Raw genomic sequence first — 18266 nt, forward strand, 5'->3', positions numbered from 1 at the left:
TGAAGCTATTTATTTATATTAACGACACATTTCCTTCTAGCGTTCTTAACCCGTCTGATTTATCTTAAGGGATTATATGGGTTTCCTCGGGTAAAAAACAGCATTTTTTCCAAATATTTGTCTCATATAAAGAATTAAATATTTTATTAGATTTTTTTTTGGTACAAACATACATTAACACAGAAATGCTGAATTTTTTGGAAGCAAATATTTTAAATTCGGCCATGGCGACGCCATTTCCGGTGACCCTTAGGAAAAAAATGCGACTGCGTTGGCAGGATAACTCCTTACAGGATCATCTAAAGTGAAAAAATACGTGTTTTAGTTAAAACCTTAACCTAGTACTTGGACGAAGGTAAAAAACTGAAAATTTAGTTTCTAACAGACATTTTTACAAAACAAATGAAAATTTCCAAGTCAGAAATCTTGCCAACCGACTTGTTTGTGTACTCGAGAAAAACGCGTTTAAAGACGGCGCACTTAGCCCTTCAGCGAACAAGTTCTCAAGGCTGTATCTCCGAAACTATTACACTGATAAACTCGAAAATTTAGCAATATTCTTGAGGTTTTGTAGAATTTAATAAGACAATAAAAAAATCGATTTTTTGAAACCCGTAAACCCATGTAACCCCTTAACCAAACAACGATCACGGCATTGCATGTCATGTCATTGCCACACATATTAATCATACATACATATGTGTCTTTTCAAGTTGACTTTATTTTGTCAAGCATTTTACTTTTCCCATATATTTAATATGGGTTGTTTTGATCTTTTGTAATACATTTTTATCTGCTAAGCAAAAAACCTACAACTTCGAGAAGATGATTTTCAAATTCAAAATTCCTCGCTTTACAAAAAAGGTGTGAGTGATTTTTTTATAAAAACATTTTTTTAGAAGTTATAGGCAATTAAAGTTATTCATCAAATGTACTGAGCATTCAGACAAGCGCCTTATAAATTTTGTGTTGCTCATACGCCATGGTACTTCATGAACTACTGAGCCTCAGTGCATTTGATACATAACTTTAACTGCGCATAACTTTTAAAGAGTTGGCTTTATGGGAAAAACCATTGGGAACTTTTTTGTAGAGTGACGAGTCTTCTACTACCTTTTACGGTTGTGGGTTTACTTGTCTAATGCAAAATATCAAAAAATCACATGTTAAATATGTGAGTAAAGAAATATTATTTAGACGCGGTTTAAAATGATAATATCCTTTTTAGAACAAAAATTGGAATTTCAGTGGGGTGTTTGGAAAAAACAACAATTTTGGAAACTAGAGACAATTTACTAGACACATACATATGTATATATGTATATGTATGAATAGATTAAAAAAATATGCAGACACTATCACAATTAGCGTCGTCAAAATACGCCGTGAATGCTAAACATATTCAATACACATACTACATACGCCATAAGCTAATGACAACATTCGAGTTTTCATGTATACCCAGTGTTTTTTTATATTTAACACAATAAATAACATAAAAATTTGTAAATTTATATAAACAAAAAAATATTTAAATTAACGAAAATTATTTAAAATTTAATAATACGAGTCGCTCATATCGGGCTTATAAACTGGCTATTGAAATATTTATTTTCGAAATTTATTATTAAAACCGTTGAAATAGCCAATGCAGCCAATGCAAGTGATGTTAAGTGAATAATAAAAATTTCAAATAAATATAAAAATAAAAATTAATGTCTTATATGTGCATGTGTATGTATATACGTATAACTGCAAATGTATAAATCATAGTTTTTGTTTTATTTTTTAATAAGACTGTTTTATTAGATTAACATTATAATTAAGCAACAGATATTGCCACAAACTAAACTAATTGTAAATTAAATGCTTGCAACTTAACTGCATAAATACATATGTATATGACTGGCTAGCTGTTTGGCATTGACTAATGGTATTGTTAATGTTACAAATAGTAAACAAATAAATAAATATAATATTTTAAGTTAGAAACAAATAATAAGACGCAACAAATTTACCAAAAAAAATAATAAATTCAAATATATTAAATATGTTAAAGGCATAAGCTTATATGCATTAAGCTCACTTACTCGACAAGTACCACTCAAGCTTAAGCATTTACCGCAAAACTCAAAGAAAAAAATCCGATTTGAGCTTGTAATTAGTGTAGAAAATCAATGCAAGCAAATGCATTCATGAACTTGTAAACTAACAACTATATAATGTACATACATACATATATACATATTTATATATATAAATTACTTTTTTGCATTTATCTATTTTTATATGATTTATGTAAGCCAATATAATGATAATTCTACATTATTTCTTACTTTAACAACAAAATCAAAAAATTTAACGCAATAATTCGTAATTATGATCTTTAAAGCGATATATACAACTGTGGGCAATAGATAGTAAGACTTTTTAATTTAAATTTTGTGCGAAAACCTATTTGTCTAAATATTCTTTTTCTAGTTTGGTATGACTGTTAGTGATATCTCAAGTGTTTTTGATTGGTACGAATTACAAAGAGGATCGAGAACGCGTTGACGACGAAGCACGTCCACGATGGCCATCAATTGATGATAAACACGTCAATAAAATAAAAGAATTTGGTGTTTGGAAATTGGCAAATAAGAGTCGGAGGTCCTACTGCCATCGTTCGAATATCGGAAGGTTCAGTGAAAACAATTCAATTCAATTTTTTTGAAAATCAAAGTGGCGTTAACGTCTGTGAAACAATACTTTCCGACTACCAGGGTGTCATGAAAAGTATTATTACTGACGATGACTTTTGGGTCTATGCTTACGACCCGAAATCATACGATCAATCGCCAGAATATCGGGGCAAAAGTGAGCCGAAGCAGATAAAACCAAGTCAAAGCAAGTCAAAAATCAAAGTTATGGTGACAGTTTTCTTCGTTTATCGAGGTGTGGTGCACTCCGAGTTCCTGCCGACCGACCAAACGCTGACAGTTTGAATGAAATATTGAAATACTATTTGAGTATTATGCGTTCTTAGCGCGAAGCGATTCGCATAAAGAGTCTGGAATTATTGGCCGACAACTTTTGGTTTTGCACCACGATAATGCTAAAGGCTATTCCGGAAATTGACTTTTAGAACTCCTTCGAGGATTGGAAAAAACATTGGCACAAGTGTATTGGGGCCAAGGTGGACTACCTTGAGGGGGCGACATACATTTTAATGGATAAATTAAGAATTCTAAAATTATGAACAAAGTTTTACTATTTTTTGTTCATAGTAGTAAGTCTTTAAAATACTAGCTGTCTTCGATTCGCCATTTCTATGCGCGATATCTGCACACGAAGAGAGAAACTCTTGTTATAAAAATTAAATTAAAAGCAGTAACAAAGTTATCGATTTTTTGTTCGTACAAGAAAGTATGCGGATACTTCATTAAAGTGCTATAACCGCTATCTTCAATGACATCAATTACAAATTATTCTCCAAAATGAAAAATGAAAGATTCTTTTTTTTTGGATTTTCAATAACGTAAGACTAAATAAATTGTAATTGTTCATAGAAAACAGAACTAAGGAGACACTAAAATCCTTGTTGACGCGGAATGGAGAATTGCTCTATTAAACAGGAACGCTACACAACTGAGCATGCGTCAGAAGCCATGTTAGTGCAGGTTTGTAGCGCAAATGCTGATCGTTTGTTTGAACAGTATATGTAGCTTGTTCGATTCGCTGCTCTCCAAAATATCTCTCAGAATATTTGCACCAATTTTTGAAGATTTTTAATATTGCTGCCGTAACAGAGTTTAAAAATTCCCAAAGCAATATTTTTATTAAACAATATTTATGTAACAAAATTAGAAAGCTTAAATAGCACAAGCAACTTACGTTGGCCACTGCTTCTATTGAAAACTTCTGCACTATTTTGTAAAACTCATAGATAAATTACACTTCTTTTACCATTAAATACTGACATTAAATATGGATTTACTTTAAATAAATATTAAGAGCTTGCATTTGTACACACTTTTTTTTGTCGTTTTAAAATTAGTGATTAATATATACATAATAGATCTATTCACTAAGCTATTTCTATTCCGGCGAAACGTCAAGAACGTCACCTAATTAAAAATTATAATTTTACTGCGTTTGCGCTTGATTTTTATTAATAATCATTTATATTAAATATTAAATACACTTTAAAATGCAGTTAACTTTAATTGCTGCATACCTTTCGTGTATCTAATATTTTTCTTTTGGTCACAAAAGCAGAATACAAAAAAATGTAAATCAGTAATTAATGTAATTGGAATTGTACCCATATAAATAGTCTGCCATAGAACAGCATTGATAAATTTTTTAAATAAGAGCTTATAATATACATACACATATTATTAAATGTAGCAAAATATTTATAGTAAATAAATATAGTACTAAATATGTGCGATACACAATATGAAATTAATAAACGTTAAATAAATCTAACAAATTAATTAATGTAATTGCTTCTACTGGCAAAACCTAAGAATAATTTTATGAGTACTATCGACTTGGCGCTCCAGCAGTCGTTTTACTAAGTATTTGGGAAAAATTTTTATTCTGCATTTTTATGAAAAATTGATTTAGCCGCTTGTACTTATACTATGCAGCTTACGGTACTACTAATCACACCATTAAATGTTTCTTTGTTTACAAACAAATGTTAAGGGTTACATGGGTTTACAGGTTTCAAAAAATCGAATTTTTTTATTGTCTTATTAAATTCTACACCGGAAATGGCGTCGTAATGGTCAAGTCTGAATATTTTTTTTCCACAAAAACTCCAAATTTCTTTGTTAACAGTATGTTTATAACATAAAAAGTACTACGAAAATATTTCATATTTTTCGAAAAAAAAAATTTGAAAAAAGGCTGTTTTTTACCCGAGGAAACCCATGTAACCCCTTAAGAGCCTTTACGACTAATATAGGATGGAATTTGTTGGAAATATTGAGGAAGGCTTTTGATGATCAAATTATGGGATAAAAAAACTTATACAACAAATTCAAAGTTGGCCAAGAAAGCGTTAAAGGCAAACCGGAGTATCATTTGGCTCAGCTTAAACATTTTGACGAATGCTTTGTGTCTCAAACGCGTCAAGCTTTGTTTTATGCCAAAATCGCTGAAATGCACCATGTCATAATATATTGGTTCTTCGCCACTTGTTTGCCAAAAACTCAACTCAAATCGGTCCGCAAGCACCCTATGCGCCTAATTTGACTGCGATGTCGTTTTGATACGATTGAGGAGATAAAACTGAATCGAAGAAGGTGCTGCAGACTATACTACTGTATTTTAACTGTTTCGAGGACTGGAAAAACCTGTGTCAAAAGTGTGTTCTATCGGACGAGAATTACTTTGAAGAGGACAAAGCCGATACTTGCTAAGTATAATGATCTTGATCTCTTAGTGGATCTAACACCCTATTTCACAATAAATCTGCAATGGGTTCCAGGACTGACTGATATCCCTGGTAACTGTGAAGCAGACCCGGTTTCAATCAATAACTAACCCCACAAAAGTGGCATGAATGGAGTGTGGGTTGCACATACCGACTATTAAAATTCAAAAGGAATGACATGAAAACTCTAGTAGGAGTGCTAACAGATCACTCTCCAATTGGCAGACATGCAGCCTAGGAACACCATGAAATGACTATTGTAAAAACTCTCATTAGGTAGAAGAAGAGAAGACTATAAAACATCATTTATGCGAATGAAAAGATCTGTACAGGATAAGAGTCCCGGTAGTTTCACAGAGAGCCTCCTAAAGGTGATTTGTCAGATAGACACTATATTTTTTTTCTTTAACTTTCATTTGACAAATTCTTACAAATATTTTAACCAAGTTCTTTAAACCGTGCTTATAAATATAAGTTTATAGATTATATAAGCCGGTTCTATTTGTTGCTTTACACAACAGAGCCGGTCGTTGCTTTACACAACAGAGCTCACTTCCTAGAGCCAACAAAGTAAAAAAAAGTATTGTCAACAAATACAACGTCTAAATATATATTATATGCTAACTAATTACATATTTGAAATAATCAAACGTACGTGTGCATATATTTTTATCAGCACTGTAATGTTGTCGCAAACAGCTGACAAATGCTGAGAGCGCATAAACGCTAGTTGTCTTCTTATAAAATAGTACATATGTATGTAGCTGTAACGCGGTACAAATATAAACATTTGTGCTCTGCCGAAAGCTCACGCGCATGCTCAGAGAGTGCTGGAGACAAAAAAACGACTAACAGCAAATATTATATTTAGCTTACGAGATAATTTCGAGTAGTTTCACTGTTAAAACCACGCAAATGTGGACAGAGAACTCAAGTCGTGTGAAGCGTCCTCAGTCAGAAAGCATATTCAATGTTGTAACAGCGAACATGTTGATTTAAAATAATTGTATAATTTGCAATAAAAGTTGTTTCAATTTTTTATGAGTTTTACAGTTCTTTACATGGAAAAAACAAACGGGTTTTATACCCAAAGTGATGAGAAGAGTTTAATGAACCATTTTGATGACCTTAAATAGGCTATTAACATAACGTCTTTGCTGAGTTTTCTGTGGCTGTGATTATATGCAGGTATGTCAACAAAAAGCACCATCGATTTGAAGCCGCTGTAAGATCTGGCTAATGTTGGTGGGTATGGTATGTGTGTTTGAATATTGTGTTGGCCAACAGCTGACTGCCATCGCACTTTCTCCAAGAGAATTCGTGCAGCTGAGTTGAACGGAGTTGCGTCGCTATGTGCCAGTTTATTCGTTTAGCGCTTTTAACGAAATTTTGTGCATACAACTCTAGACTTGTTCGGCGTTTCATGGCAACACGTTTGCCGGCAAGTGACTTTTGTTTACATGCAAAGTATTTTGTTTTTCATAAATTTTTTTATCATAATTATTGATTATAATCAATTAACAAATTCGCAATGCAAAGGGCATAGTTCAACAGTTGAGCAATGATAGTTGTGAACAAGTGCCATTACTAGCTTCTAACCACTCGGCAATCAACTGCACGCTTTTCGAGTGCTTACAAATCAGTTTTCATGTGAATATTTTAAATCATTTTGATTTTTATAGCCAAAGTGGAAGCAATGATTGGTGCTAACGAGGATAAGTGTAGTGAAACAGTGAGTAGTGCTAAAAAGGGCGAAAGTGAAGGGTCGGAAAATCCTGCAGCTCAGGCGTATCTAGAGCATTTGCTGCAGAATGGTGCATTGGAAGGAGATAGTGGCGCGCCAATGGAAATGCCGCCGTGGTATGACGAAGCGCTGTTCAGGAAGTAAGTAGATGTGACTATGTAACTATTCATATGTATGTAGGTATATTATATAATTTTATGTGATAATACAAATGTATATGCATATGTTTATACATACATATGTACATACATGAAAATATTTGTGCGAATATTTCTTTTTGACACTAAAACTTCAAATTTGAAAATGTAAATTATGCCGCTTTGGAAATTCATATGTACATATGTATGTATGTATGTATGTGTGAACATTTCACAACGGTAACTTTGTTAATCATATGTAAATTAATGGATAAATAGAAAATTTCAAGTTTCCCCGTTCTTTTATTGCGATGGTTTTCAGCCTATCACTTGTTGTGTGATACGTTTTTGAATTTACATACATATATCTTGATTTACATACATACATACGTATTTTTACATATTGATGATTTCACTGTAACATTTTTCACGCTTGACTTAATTTTTGAACAAGCAGACTTTGTTGTTAATTCGAAATCTCCGCCGCTTAAAAGCTCTTCGATACTTACGCTGTTTAAATAAAATGAAGTTAAAAATAGTTTTCGTGCTTTGGTGGCTCCCTTTAATTGTAAAACACCGCTAAAGCACACGAAAAAATATTTCTACTATTTTTATATGGAAAATTGAAGTTTTGAAAAAGCTAAGCCGCTAATGCACATAAAACCTTTTACCGTGCGACATAATTTTTAGTTTTTTATAAAGTGTCAGATTTTCAAGTAGCAGGGAGACCAAAAACAAGTATCGCCTTAAACTTTAGCATCATTACTAAACTTTTAATAAAGTATATTCTTTTATTTGGAGTAAAAGATGGTACTGCTGGATCCTAAACAACCACAATTATTCATTACATATTTATGAGCATTTTTATCTGCCATATTATACATATATCCGTTTATTCAGCTCTCAGTTACAATCTGCTACCAGCAGTCACATAAATGTAAATAAATGTTTTGAATGAGTCAGCAAAAAGCTCACATATTTTGTTGCATTTTATAATTCATTTATGTTCGTTAACAACATTAAATGAAAACGACGCGCAAATACTTATTCAATTGAGATCGAGTGCGATAAGGCGCTGTGTGTGCGTGCGAATAAATTGCAATGCTTTGGTCATCTAGCGGCGTGGAGCCCGAACTTAAATCCCACGGCCGGCCAAAATGACGATTAAACACTCAAAAACCCGATGCCATTATTTTGCCAAAATTGAAGAAATTTTTTCTCGGAATATTTTTTTTTGTCAAGCTCGGAAAAACATTTTTAAAGACAAAAATTAAAAAAAAAGTTTTAATCAAAAAAATTTCAAAAATAAATTTAAAAAAAATAAAATAAATCAAAAATTTAAAAAAATAAATTAAAAAAAGTTTTATATAAAATTATATGAGAAAATATGTTAAATATAAACATATAAAATATGTAACACATCTAACACTGAATATTTTCGACCAAAAAAAATATTTAATTCAAAAAAATATTAAAATAAATAAAAACATTTAAAAAAATGTATCATATAAAAATTAAAATTTTGGATAAAAAAACCATAAATCAATTGTTAGCAGTTTAATTATAAATCTTAAATATTTTTACTGGCATATCTGAAATAATAATCCAAAACTTTTCGGCTTAACATATATGTACAGGGACAATGGTACAAAATGAAAAGACAAAAATTAAAAAAAAATTTAATCAAAATAAAATTCAAAAATAAATTTAAAAAAAATAAAATAAATAAAAAATTTAAAAAATAAGTTAAAGAAAAATTTTATTTAAAATCATATTTTAGAAAGTATGTTAAAAAATTATTATATAACACTGGATATTTTCCAAAGTTTTTTCTTAGAAAAGTTTTAAATTTATTGATCCAACAATTTATACACATATTTTGGTGTCTTTTAACTGTATTTTAAAACTTAGTATTAGAAAAAATATTTGTTTGAAAAGCTGATCTTCGGGCGCTTCTCTCAAAAAAGGCGTTTTGCGGTGACCAGTATATCTCTGAATTGGAACTTCTGAAATTAAAAAACCAAAAAAAAAAACAAATTTCGTTAAAATAATGTTAAATCTAATAATAAACAGAAGGAACAAGCAAAATAATTTTTTTTGACAAAATGGCGGTTTCTCAAATAAAAATATCGACCCTAAATTGTTTATAAAAAAATATTTATCAGTGAGAAAACATTTTCGATGAATTACTAAAAAATATATTTAAGAAACTCGTGTTAAAATTTGAGACTAATCGGTTTAGCCGTTATCGAATAATGTTGGCCACCGAATTTGAAAACACCATTTTGTGAAAAACGCGTTTATAGTTTGGAATGCCCTTCTAAACACTCTGAAACGTCTTTCCAAAGTTGCGCGTAACTTCGAAAATATTTACCGGAATGTATGTACATTAAGAAAATAAAATAAAAAAAAGTTTTTTTTTGGAAATTCTAACTGTACATAACCCCTTAAAAAAATTACCCTATTCGGTTCGACACCGTGGTGTCCATAGTTCTTTTGAATCGAAAATATTATGAAAACGGTTGACTAAATATTTTTTAACAACTTTTCTAATTTTTATAACACGTTTTGAATGTTAATTAGCATTTCAAACACAAAAAAAACGAATCGAAAAAATCGACCCAAAAAATTATTTGTAGGTTATTTTTTCAAGACGTCAAAATTGAACCTTTGGACATTGCTTAGGAACTTCTAGAAAAGGTATTCTGGAAAAATGAAGCAAGGGCGCATTTGGAAGTTTATCCCTGAAAATATTTGAACCTTTAAAATTATATCCCATAATTTAGAAATCTACATATATTATATAAGATAACATACCCAAAGACTGAGAGAAATATAACATTTTCACGTAGTTTATTACAAATTTTACTTCATTCCTCAGCCAATATAAGCATGTCAACGCTTAATTTAGTTTCCCTTAGACTTTTCATAAGCCTCGGCTGGGATAACTTTCAGTGACTTCAGCGGATGGCTTTAAATAGTTTCAATGAACACATGGTGCGTTAAACGAAGCAGATTTTTCAGTTGCGAAAACAGAAAAAAGTCACATGCCGCCAAATCGGGCGAATACGGTGGCTGAGCGATGGCTTTCGTATCGTGTTTGGCCTAAAAGTCAGTACAATCCAGTGAGTATATGACGGCGCCTTATCGTGGTAAAAAATCCACGAATTTTCTGCCCACAAACGAATGGCTTCACGTAGACCCACAAAACCGCCAAGTAGTTTGACGCTGTGGAAGGAATTAATCTTGCACCAGGCCACAGTGATCAAAGAAAGCCATGTGCATCAGCGTGATTTTCAACCGATTTTGACGTGGTTTTTTTCATTTTTTGGAACGCCTTTCTCTAGATTGTTGTATAGTTTCGACGTCTAGTCATAAACCCATCTCGTCACCTGCGATGATCATGAGCTTGATTGATATGGGTTTCTCAGCCACGTTGCCAAGCAGCTCTTTTGTGACCACTATCCAACGTCGTTTTTGCAGGTTGGTTCAGTTTTTATGGCGCGAGCCTAGCATGGACACGCTTCATACCCAAAACCTGTTGGCTCAATCCACAAGAGGTGTTGAAATCCTCTACCATCTCTCTAAAGCCAACCTCGTGCTTATGACATTAACAGAAGTGGATGCGCGGCTCGCATGTTCAGCCCTTTTATTATTTAATTTGCTTCGTGTTATTTGAACAGCATAACTGTATGTATGTAAATATGTGCATATATGTATATATATGGAGAAGAAATATTAAAAAAATAATAAATATTACTTTTTCTATAGCACTTTTCTTTCTAATTCAGGGGTCAATCGTTTATGTCCAAATATCGTTTCCTCATCACCGCTGGCATGTTTTACGGTCTGGTGGCAGTTCTCGCGATCCCGTCCATACTGCGCGTGCTCATGTGTACACGTCAATCATCCACCTGTTTAACCGCTTTCCGACGCTATATGCGTACAATTTTGCACACGAACGCATGGTACGAACATCCAGCGTCAGCAAACTCAAAATTTTGGATTAGTTTACGCGCTGTACGCAAAGCGCATTCCAAGTCGAGTCGCGCGTGCAGTAAACTTGGCGCCGGACAAATTACGCAAAAGGACCTCGCATTGACACAGTTCGGTTTTATCGGCTATGCCACTTTAGGCGCAGCGCGTGTACAGTTATACGACGAAGAGTATTTGGAAAGTACAACGCACATGTGGCGTGTACTCGGTTATCTGCTTGGCATTAAGGATGAATATAACATTTGTGGTCGCGATTGGGCAGAGACGAAGCTCCGACTCGATATTGTGATGCGACGTGTATATCAGCCGGCTTTAGAAAATACTAGTGAGGACTTTGAGAAAATGACAAAGGCGTTGGTTGAAGGATTGTGGCCATTTAACTCAACATTGTCCACGGGATCAGTATTATATTTCACCAAGCGACTGACCTATATAAAAGGGTATGAATACTTTAGCTTTGACCATCTTCCCGGCGAAACAATTGATCCGAAGCAGAAACTTTATTACTACGATTTGGGCTGGTATGATCGTTTGCTCGTCACATATGGTCTCTTCATAGTGACTTACTTACACAAGTATAGCATAGTTCGTTGTTATCTCAATTTCCGTGTCTGGCTGAATGAACTGATATTCCACTACTTGCCATTCCTGGCGATCTGGCAGTATGGTATTAATAACTCATACGTTCGTATTTTTACAAAGGATGGTCGAGACAATGAGTTCGAGTTTCACTTGAAAGCTGACTAAATGAGAATTTAGATTTTGTAAAAAACGTATATTGACATTCATTTTAAATACTTAGTTCGTAGCAGTTTTTAGTTGTTTTCTACTTCTTAAAGAATAATCGAGAAAAATAAACATAAAACAAGTCGTTTTTTTCATAATTTTAGACAATTCTTTAATTTAATCTCAGTTATCGCAGTTTTATTTGAAAGTACGTGTTTAAGGCGCGGAATACGATGTTGTGCCATAGCCCAAAGAGAACATTTGCTGGTCAATCCAGTCTCGCGCCGTTGACACGCTAGCGTATACTGCGGGTACATCATCATTACAGCCAATACCCCAAGACACAATGCCGTCCTGTTCGTAACGATTCTCCGCTGGCAAACCAATTGGACATACAAGTGGAGCGCCACCGTCACCTTGACAGGTGTCAACACCGCGCTTACCGCCAGCGCAAACGAACGAGCGATCCAAAACGAATTTCGGCCCCAAACGTGTACCGCGGAGACGTGTTTGGCAACTGCCGAAATCTACAATGGGCAGTGGTACACGTTTCATTATGGCGCTGAAACGTCCAGCTTCACCGAAGACATCCTTACCCCAGCCATTGGCAAAGCATTGGGCGCCGGCTAGCGGTGCCGCATTTTGGCTGGGTAAACACACGACATTAATGTGATCGGCCAATACAACCGCCTGAGTAAGTACAACCAATGCAAAATTATTGCCAACATTGCGATGATTAAAATTAGGGTGTGTAATGATCCGTTGCACGTTGCGTTCCTGATAGGGCAGACGTTCTTTGGTTGTTTGTGAATCCCACTCACCAGCACGTACGAGGAAGCTTGATTCTGGCCGACCAATTACACAATGTACTGCGGTGAGTACAACTTGTGGGTGTATGAGTGAACCACTGCAGAAGTAACTGTAATTATTGGCATGCAGCAAAGCCACAGTCCAAGGGAATTCACCAAAACCAGCTTCGTTGTCGAGAGCTCCAGTAATATTGAAGTCAATACCACCGACGTTGCGTATGCCGCATCCTTTAGGCCGATTAGGACGTTCTTCCTGCGGTTTCGGTGTGAGACTGTCGCGATGCTGATTTTGACTGCCGCAACATACGTCCAGGAAGTGTTCACACACAGGATCATCGTCGCCGAAGCGCAAGTCGATTAAGCCGAAACCATCAAATTCACCATCTTCAACTGGTGTAGTTTCAGTGCCCGTGTTTGGATCACACATATGATAGGGTACACAGTTACATGGTGCTTTGCCACTTGTCGAGTTGAATTCTATTTGCGGTTGCGTACCAGGTACGGGCGTAACAACTCTGCCGAAACCTGTGCCTGTGTTTTGCGTGGGCACAGAGGGATTTTGTGAAAAAATGTCCTTAATGGTCTTATCCAAGTCAGCATTTTGCGGGCTGGCATGATTGTGCAACAGCAAGCTTGCAACAATGCTCAGTAATAATGGCCCCCGAAACATATCTGCGAATGAAATAATGAAAATGGTTAAGTATGATTTCAGAAAAGTCAGACCAGAGTTTATGAAATGTTTATGCGTTAATGAAAATAGTTATCGATCTGAATTTTGCACATTTCCATTTCTTCCCAAAACGCTGTTCATTTGTTGTTGTTGTAACGGTTACCTAATCCCGTTATGATGGTAAGTTCAAGTATTAGATAAGTTGATGCGAAGTCGACGTAGTTGAGGAAGAACCCCTTGATGCTCCTAGAGGCGGTTCGCTCCAAGCAGGTGACTTCAGGGATGATTTCTGCAAAAGCTGTGGAATCATCCCAGCAGAAACTGCTTGGAGAGAAGTTCATCATGCTCCTTAACTGGGAGTATACGAGCCTCACCGTGCAGGTGTTCGACGGGAGACATCAAGAGGCATCCTGTTGTAGTCCGGAGTGCAATGTTCTGACATATTTGCAGCTTTCTAATCTGCGCTTCACTGCATCCAAGCGATCATATTAGTGCGGCATAATTGAGAACCGGCGGATTGTCTTGCCAACAACGTTTCCTTGTATTTTCCCCATGCGCCGCTGGCTAGTGACTTGAGGATTTTACTTTGGCAGTAATCGCGGTCATGTGAGGAGTGAAGGCCTACAGGCTATCGAATGTCACACCTAAAATCGTAGGATTATTGACAGTCGCAATTTTAACGCCATCGACTGCAATGTAAGGTGAAGTCTGTACTCCTTCGTCAAGGATTTAGTGGGAGAGAGTGTTATGTTCAGCACATATCCTCGATTCCATTGCCCGACGTCGTTATCGTGCAATTATCTGCGTACAAGAGGATAGAAATTCCCTCTGGTGGTTGAGGGAGTATCGAGATGTAGAAGTTAAACAGCAACGTGGAGAAGACAGCACCCTGTGGAACCTACTGTTTAATTATTCTCAATTTAGAGTTTTTACTTCGAAATAGTATGCTATAGCTTTTGACAAGTCTAACGATACGAGGATCATCCTCTCACAGGGTCGTTTTTGGTTGAGGCCATGAACTATTTGGGCGTTTATGACGCTAAAGGCTGTGGCGATGCTGTACACTTTTCGAAAGCCATGCTGTTGGTTTGCTAGGCCCACGTGGTGCTTGAAGGTCAGGAGTAGCAAGGCCTCCCGCACTCCCTCGCAGTTTAGATTGGACCACTATAGCATATAGCTTTCATACAAACTGAACGATCAAAATCAACTTCTTGTATATTTGACTTTTTATGTTTTCAAAAGTTAAAAAAAAGTTTAAAGAGTCGCCGTTTTACAAGCAAAGAGCTGCAGCCTATCTCAAAAATAGAGTTTGAGAAGTATTTCGACGATTGGAAAAAGCGCTGGCTTAAGTGCATAATAACGAATGGAAACTATTTTGAACGCGACAACATAAGGGTAGACAAATGAATTAACATTTTTGCAAAAAACATAAATTTTCGTTGTCTTTTGAACACACCTCGTATAATACAATTATAAACTGACCAGAGAGAGTGTTTCGAAATAATTACTTTCAGTCCACTTTGGGGGTTATCAGTAAAAATAAGTGACCCAAATTTTTTAATATAAATATATATATACATATATGTATAAATATATTTAAATAAACATATGTATGTACATATGTAATATTATTGTCAGAACAGAGTAAATTGTCCTCGAAATAAACAAATATTTTTTTGAATGAAGGTTTGAAGTGCTTAAACCTTGACTGATTAAAGATTCAACCAACTAAGAGATGACTTGATATGCCAAAATAATTGTTTCATAATCAAATTCATTGAATTGGTGGCAAAAAACCGCAAAAAACCCCAATTTCGCTGACGCATTCGCTAGCCTGAAGATGATCTTGATGATGCCTTAAGGTGCTCATATTTGCAAGTGCCTTAATCACACATACATATATATGTACATCAGCACATATTAGCGCCAAAACTTGTAAACAAGATGAGAGCAAATGCCGTATCGTAAGTGTCTACATAGAATCTCGCAAACGCATCTCCAGTTTGTATTCAATTTTAATTGCAAAATGTTGCTATATGCACATATGTATCTGTATGCGTATGTACATATGTATTTTCATTGTGTGCGGGTGAACAAGTGATTTGACAAACGATGTCATCGGAATAGGTGGTTTTCCCCTAATAACTGTTAATAGTTTATAACTTGAATGGGCAATGAAAATAAATTATTTCATTTGTTGAACTCACGACATGGATAAGCAAGCGCAAAATATACACAATTACTTCAAAAATTAGCTTTAGTAACTGTTTTCGACAAACATTCAGCAAATTTTGAGCGTTTGTATTTTTGAAAAATTTTCAACACTTTTTTAAACAAAAGCGTTAATATTTCTTTCGTATTAGCAATAAATTATCTTATCTTTACTTTTATTAAATGTTACACAAATTATGGCATACCTGTATTAGTATATACTTAGTATATAATATGAATAATAATTCCTTTTAGTAACAGACGCTGGGCGGCACACTCAACGATTCAGCGGCTAAAATCAAACTGATTTCAATACTTTGCGTACATTTCGGAAGTTTAAAAATCAACACCTCATCTATTTGTCCCTTATGTACATACATACATACAAGTATATACAAGTGTATACATATATATGTATATATATGCGCATGTACTTATATTGAAACATGTTTACAATAATCTCAGTCGCAGGCTACATGCAATTCGTATTCGTATTATCTCAATTCGCTCTAATGAGTAGAGTTTAAAACGTGTTTCTTGAACTTGAATCGGTATACATTTAAAAGGGTGATATATTCATGTTAATCGGTTTTTTTCTGATCATTGGCTAGCAGTTTTAAAGCTTTACAAGTTTGTAGCTCAATATTTAACAAGCACCCAGTATTTGGTGATTAAAATCAACTTCTCACAGTGTGTTACTATTGAAAAATCTCAAACACAGATTTGTTTTCGAAGTTGAGATGGATTTTTGATATTTCCTAGACGGTGAATTAAACCCTACAGCATTCCTACCGGCTAGGCTTAAATCTCTTTGCAATACACAATTTACATAATCTGTTCTAGAGAGCTGAAATAGCTTTGAGCTATCAGTTCTATCACATCACACATACAACCAGTAAAGGATAGAGAGAGAGTGATAAACGAGGAATGTACCGCGCACTTAGGTCTATTATTCCCTAGAGAGGAAGTGAGTTCGGGGACAATTCCTCACGAGCACGGAGTTTTCAGTGTTAAGCAAATTTTTGTACAACAATTTACTACAAACAACCCGAACCCCGGTTTTCTATTTGCGGTATTCTATACACTCCAGCTCTGAGAGTATTCGACACAGTACCCGTCGGTTGAATGGAGGAAGAGGAAGACCTCCACTCCGTTGGAAAGACCTGGTGGAAAAGGACCTGGCTACACTTGGAATCTCTAAATGACTGACGCGCTATTGTAAACTCGGCTGTAACCGCGTAAGCGGTATCTACGCCAATAAAGAAGAAGAAGATGAAGATACAACTAATGGTTAAGCGGGCATTTTCATTACCTTGAATATTATATTCTATTCCATCCAACTCTAGTCTACAGTTAAAAATTATTTTCAAGGAAATTTATGAGCTGCGTAAAAATCTAATATTTCGCGAATGCTGTTTTTTTGCTGTTGTTGTTGTTTAACGGGTACCTAATCCCCGTTGGGATGATAAGGGTTAGATAAGTTGTCGTCGACGTCCTCCAAAGGTAGGCCCAGGAAACGTGCCGTTTCGCCTTCACATGGTCCGAAAAAACAGAAACTTTAGTCACAGGAAATGGATATACCGACCAGATCAATGTCAAGACTTCATCGAGTTGATCTCCACATGAAAGTCTACCGCCGGTCAATAGGACATGGTCTCACAATGCGTTTGAAGCAAATTAGGCTGAACAGATGCAAACGGTTTCTTCAGGGATAAGCCGTCAATGGCCATGAAACTGTTGAAGGAGATTTTAAAAGGACAAGGAAGTATTATTTTTAAAGATGGAAAACAATTTCACTCTAGAAGAAGTTTTTTATAAGCAAAACGAGAAAATCTATGCAAAAACTTTCTAAGATGTAAAAAAAGTTTTTCGAAAAAGTTAAAAAAGTGAGTCACCATCCAGGTGCTGTAAAAGTTTGGTGGCGAGTTTCTTGAAAAAGCGTTACACATTTTCAATTCTTTAAAAAAATGGGTTAAAACTGGAAAATACTAAAGCAATTAAGCAATACTCTTTTCAATGGGAAACATTGGATCTTCCAGCAAACTCCAACACGCAAGGAAAAAACCATCCAGCAGTAGCTTGAAAGTAATATTCCTGGTTTGATAACTACAGATGATTGGCCTTCTGGTAGTCCAGATCTCTTGAAGTACAGTTAGTGGCCAAAGTTGGAGAACATGGCCTGTCAAATCTTCTTCTTAATTGGCGTAGACACCGCTTACGCGATTATAGCCGAGTTGCATAGTCTGTCTGGCCTGTCAAATACTCCACACAAATTTGAAGAGTCTCAAAAAAACTTTAGTGCGAGCAGCGTCGTCAATACAAATGGTAGATAGATTATGTAGATTGATAGACGAGAAATGCACCGCGAAAGACTCACCTAGCCCAAGCATATTGATAAAGTGCAATATACTGACAGATGCTAGTGAAGCGATCAGATCCCTATTTAGAAACATAGATCCAAGGGCCTTCAACCTACGTCTGCAGACTGCTATACAGACTATTAGCAAGTTTTCGAGTGTTTCAGGTTCCCTGTCGCAGAACCGGC

The 18266-nt window shown here is 35.1% G+C and overlaps 2 protein-coding genes across 4 annotated transcripts; one reads left to right on the plus strand and one right to left on the minus strand.

Annotated features, from left to right (window-relative positions):
- Positions 1-6331: 6331 nt before the first annotated feature.
- Positions 6332-12194, plus strand: LOC120771188. 3 transcript variants are annotated; one of them, XM_040099095.1, is made up of 3 exons: positions 6332-6616; positions 7111-7312; positions 11101-12194. In XM_040099095.1, the coding sequence occupies exons 2-3, from the start codon at positions 7125-7127 to the stop codon at positions 12050-12052; spliced, it is 1140 nt and encodes a 379-aa protein (XP_039955029.1). In that variant the 5' UTR covers positions 6332-6616; positions 7111-7124; the 3' UTR covers positions 12053-12194. The 3 variants fall into 3 exon arrangements, with proteins under 3 accessions (XP_039955029.1, XP_039955037.1, XP_039955020.1); XM_040099103.1 differs by lacking the exon at positions 6332-6616 and adding an exon at positions 6637-6682; XM_040099086.1 differs by lacking the exon at positions 6332-6616 and adding an exon at positions 6717-6873.
- Positions 12175-16011, minus strand: LOC120771180 (phenoloxidase-activating factor 2). The gene is made up of 2 exons (XM_040099074.1): positions 15928-16011; positions 12175-13512 (listed from the first exon to the last, which is right to left on the minus strand). Exon 2 carries the CDS (start codon positions 13508-13510, stop codon positions 12248-12250), a length of 1263 nt encoding a protein of 420 aa, XP_039955008.1. The 5' UTR covers positions 13511-13512; positions 15928-16011; the 3' UTR covers positions 12175-12247.
- Between the last annotated feature and the right edge of the window lie 2255 nt (positions 16012-18266).

This window comes from Bactrocera tryoni, chromosome 1, assembly GCF_016617805.1.
Source record: "Bactrocera tryoni isolate S06 chromosome 1, CSIRO_BtryS06_freeze2, whole genome shotgun sequence".
Lineage (NCBI taxonomy): Eukaryota > Metazoa > Arthropoda > Insecta > Diptera > Tephritidae > Bactrocera > Bactrocera tryoni.

Excerpts from the sequence above, each read along its gene's own strand:
- LOC120771180 (XM_040099074.1), bottom strand. The coding sequence starts at position 13,510 with ATGTTTCGGGGGCCATTATTACTGAGCATTGTTGCAAGCTTGCTGTTG.
- LOC120771188 (XM_040099086.1), top strand. The coding sequence starts at position 6,780 with ATGTGCCAGTTTATTCGTTTAGCGCTTTTAACGAAATTTTGTGCATAC. Across the intron at positions 6,874-7,110 it reads GGCAACACGTTTGCCGGCAA|CCAAAGTGGAAGCAATGATT; the intron begins GTGACTTTTGTT and ends TGATTTTTATAG. Across the intron at positions 7,313-11,100 it reads GACGAAGCGCTGTTCAGGAA|GGGTCAATCGTTTATGTCCA; the intron begins GTAAGTAGATGT and ends TTTCTAATTCAG.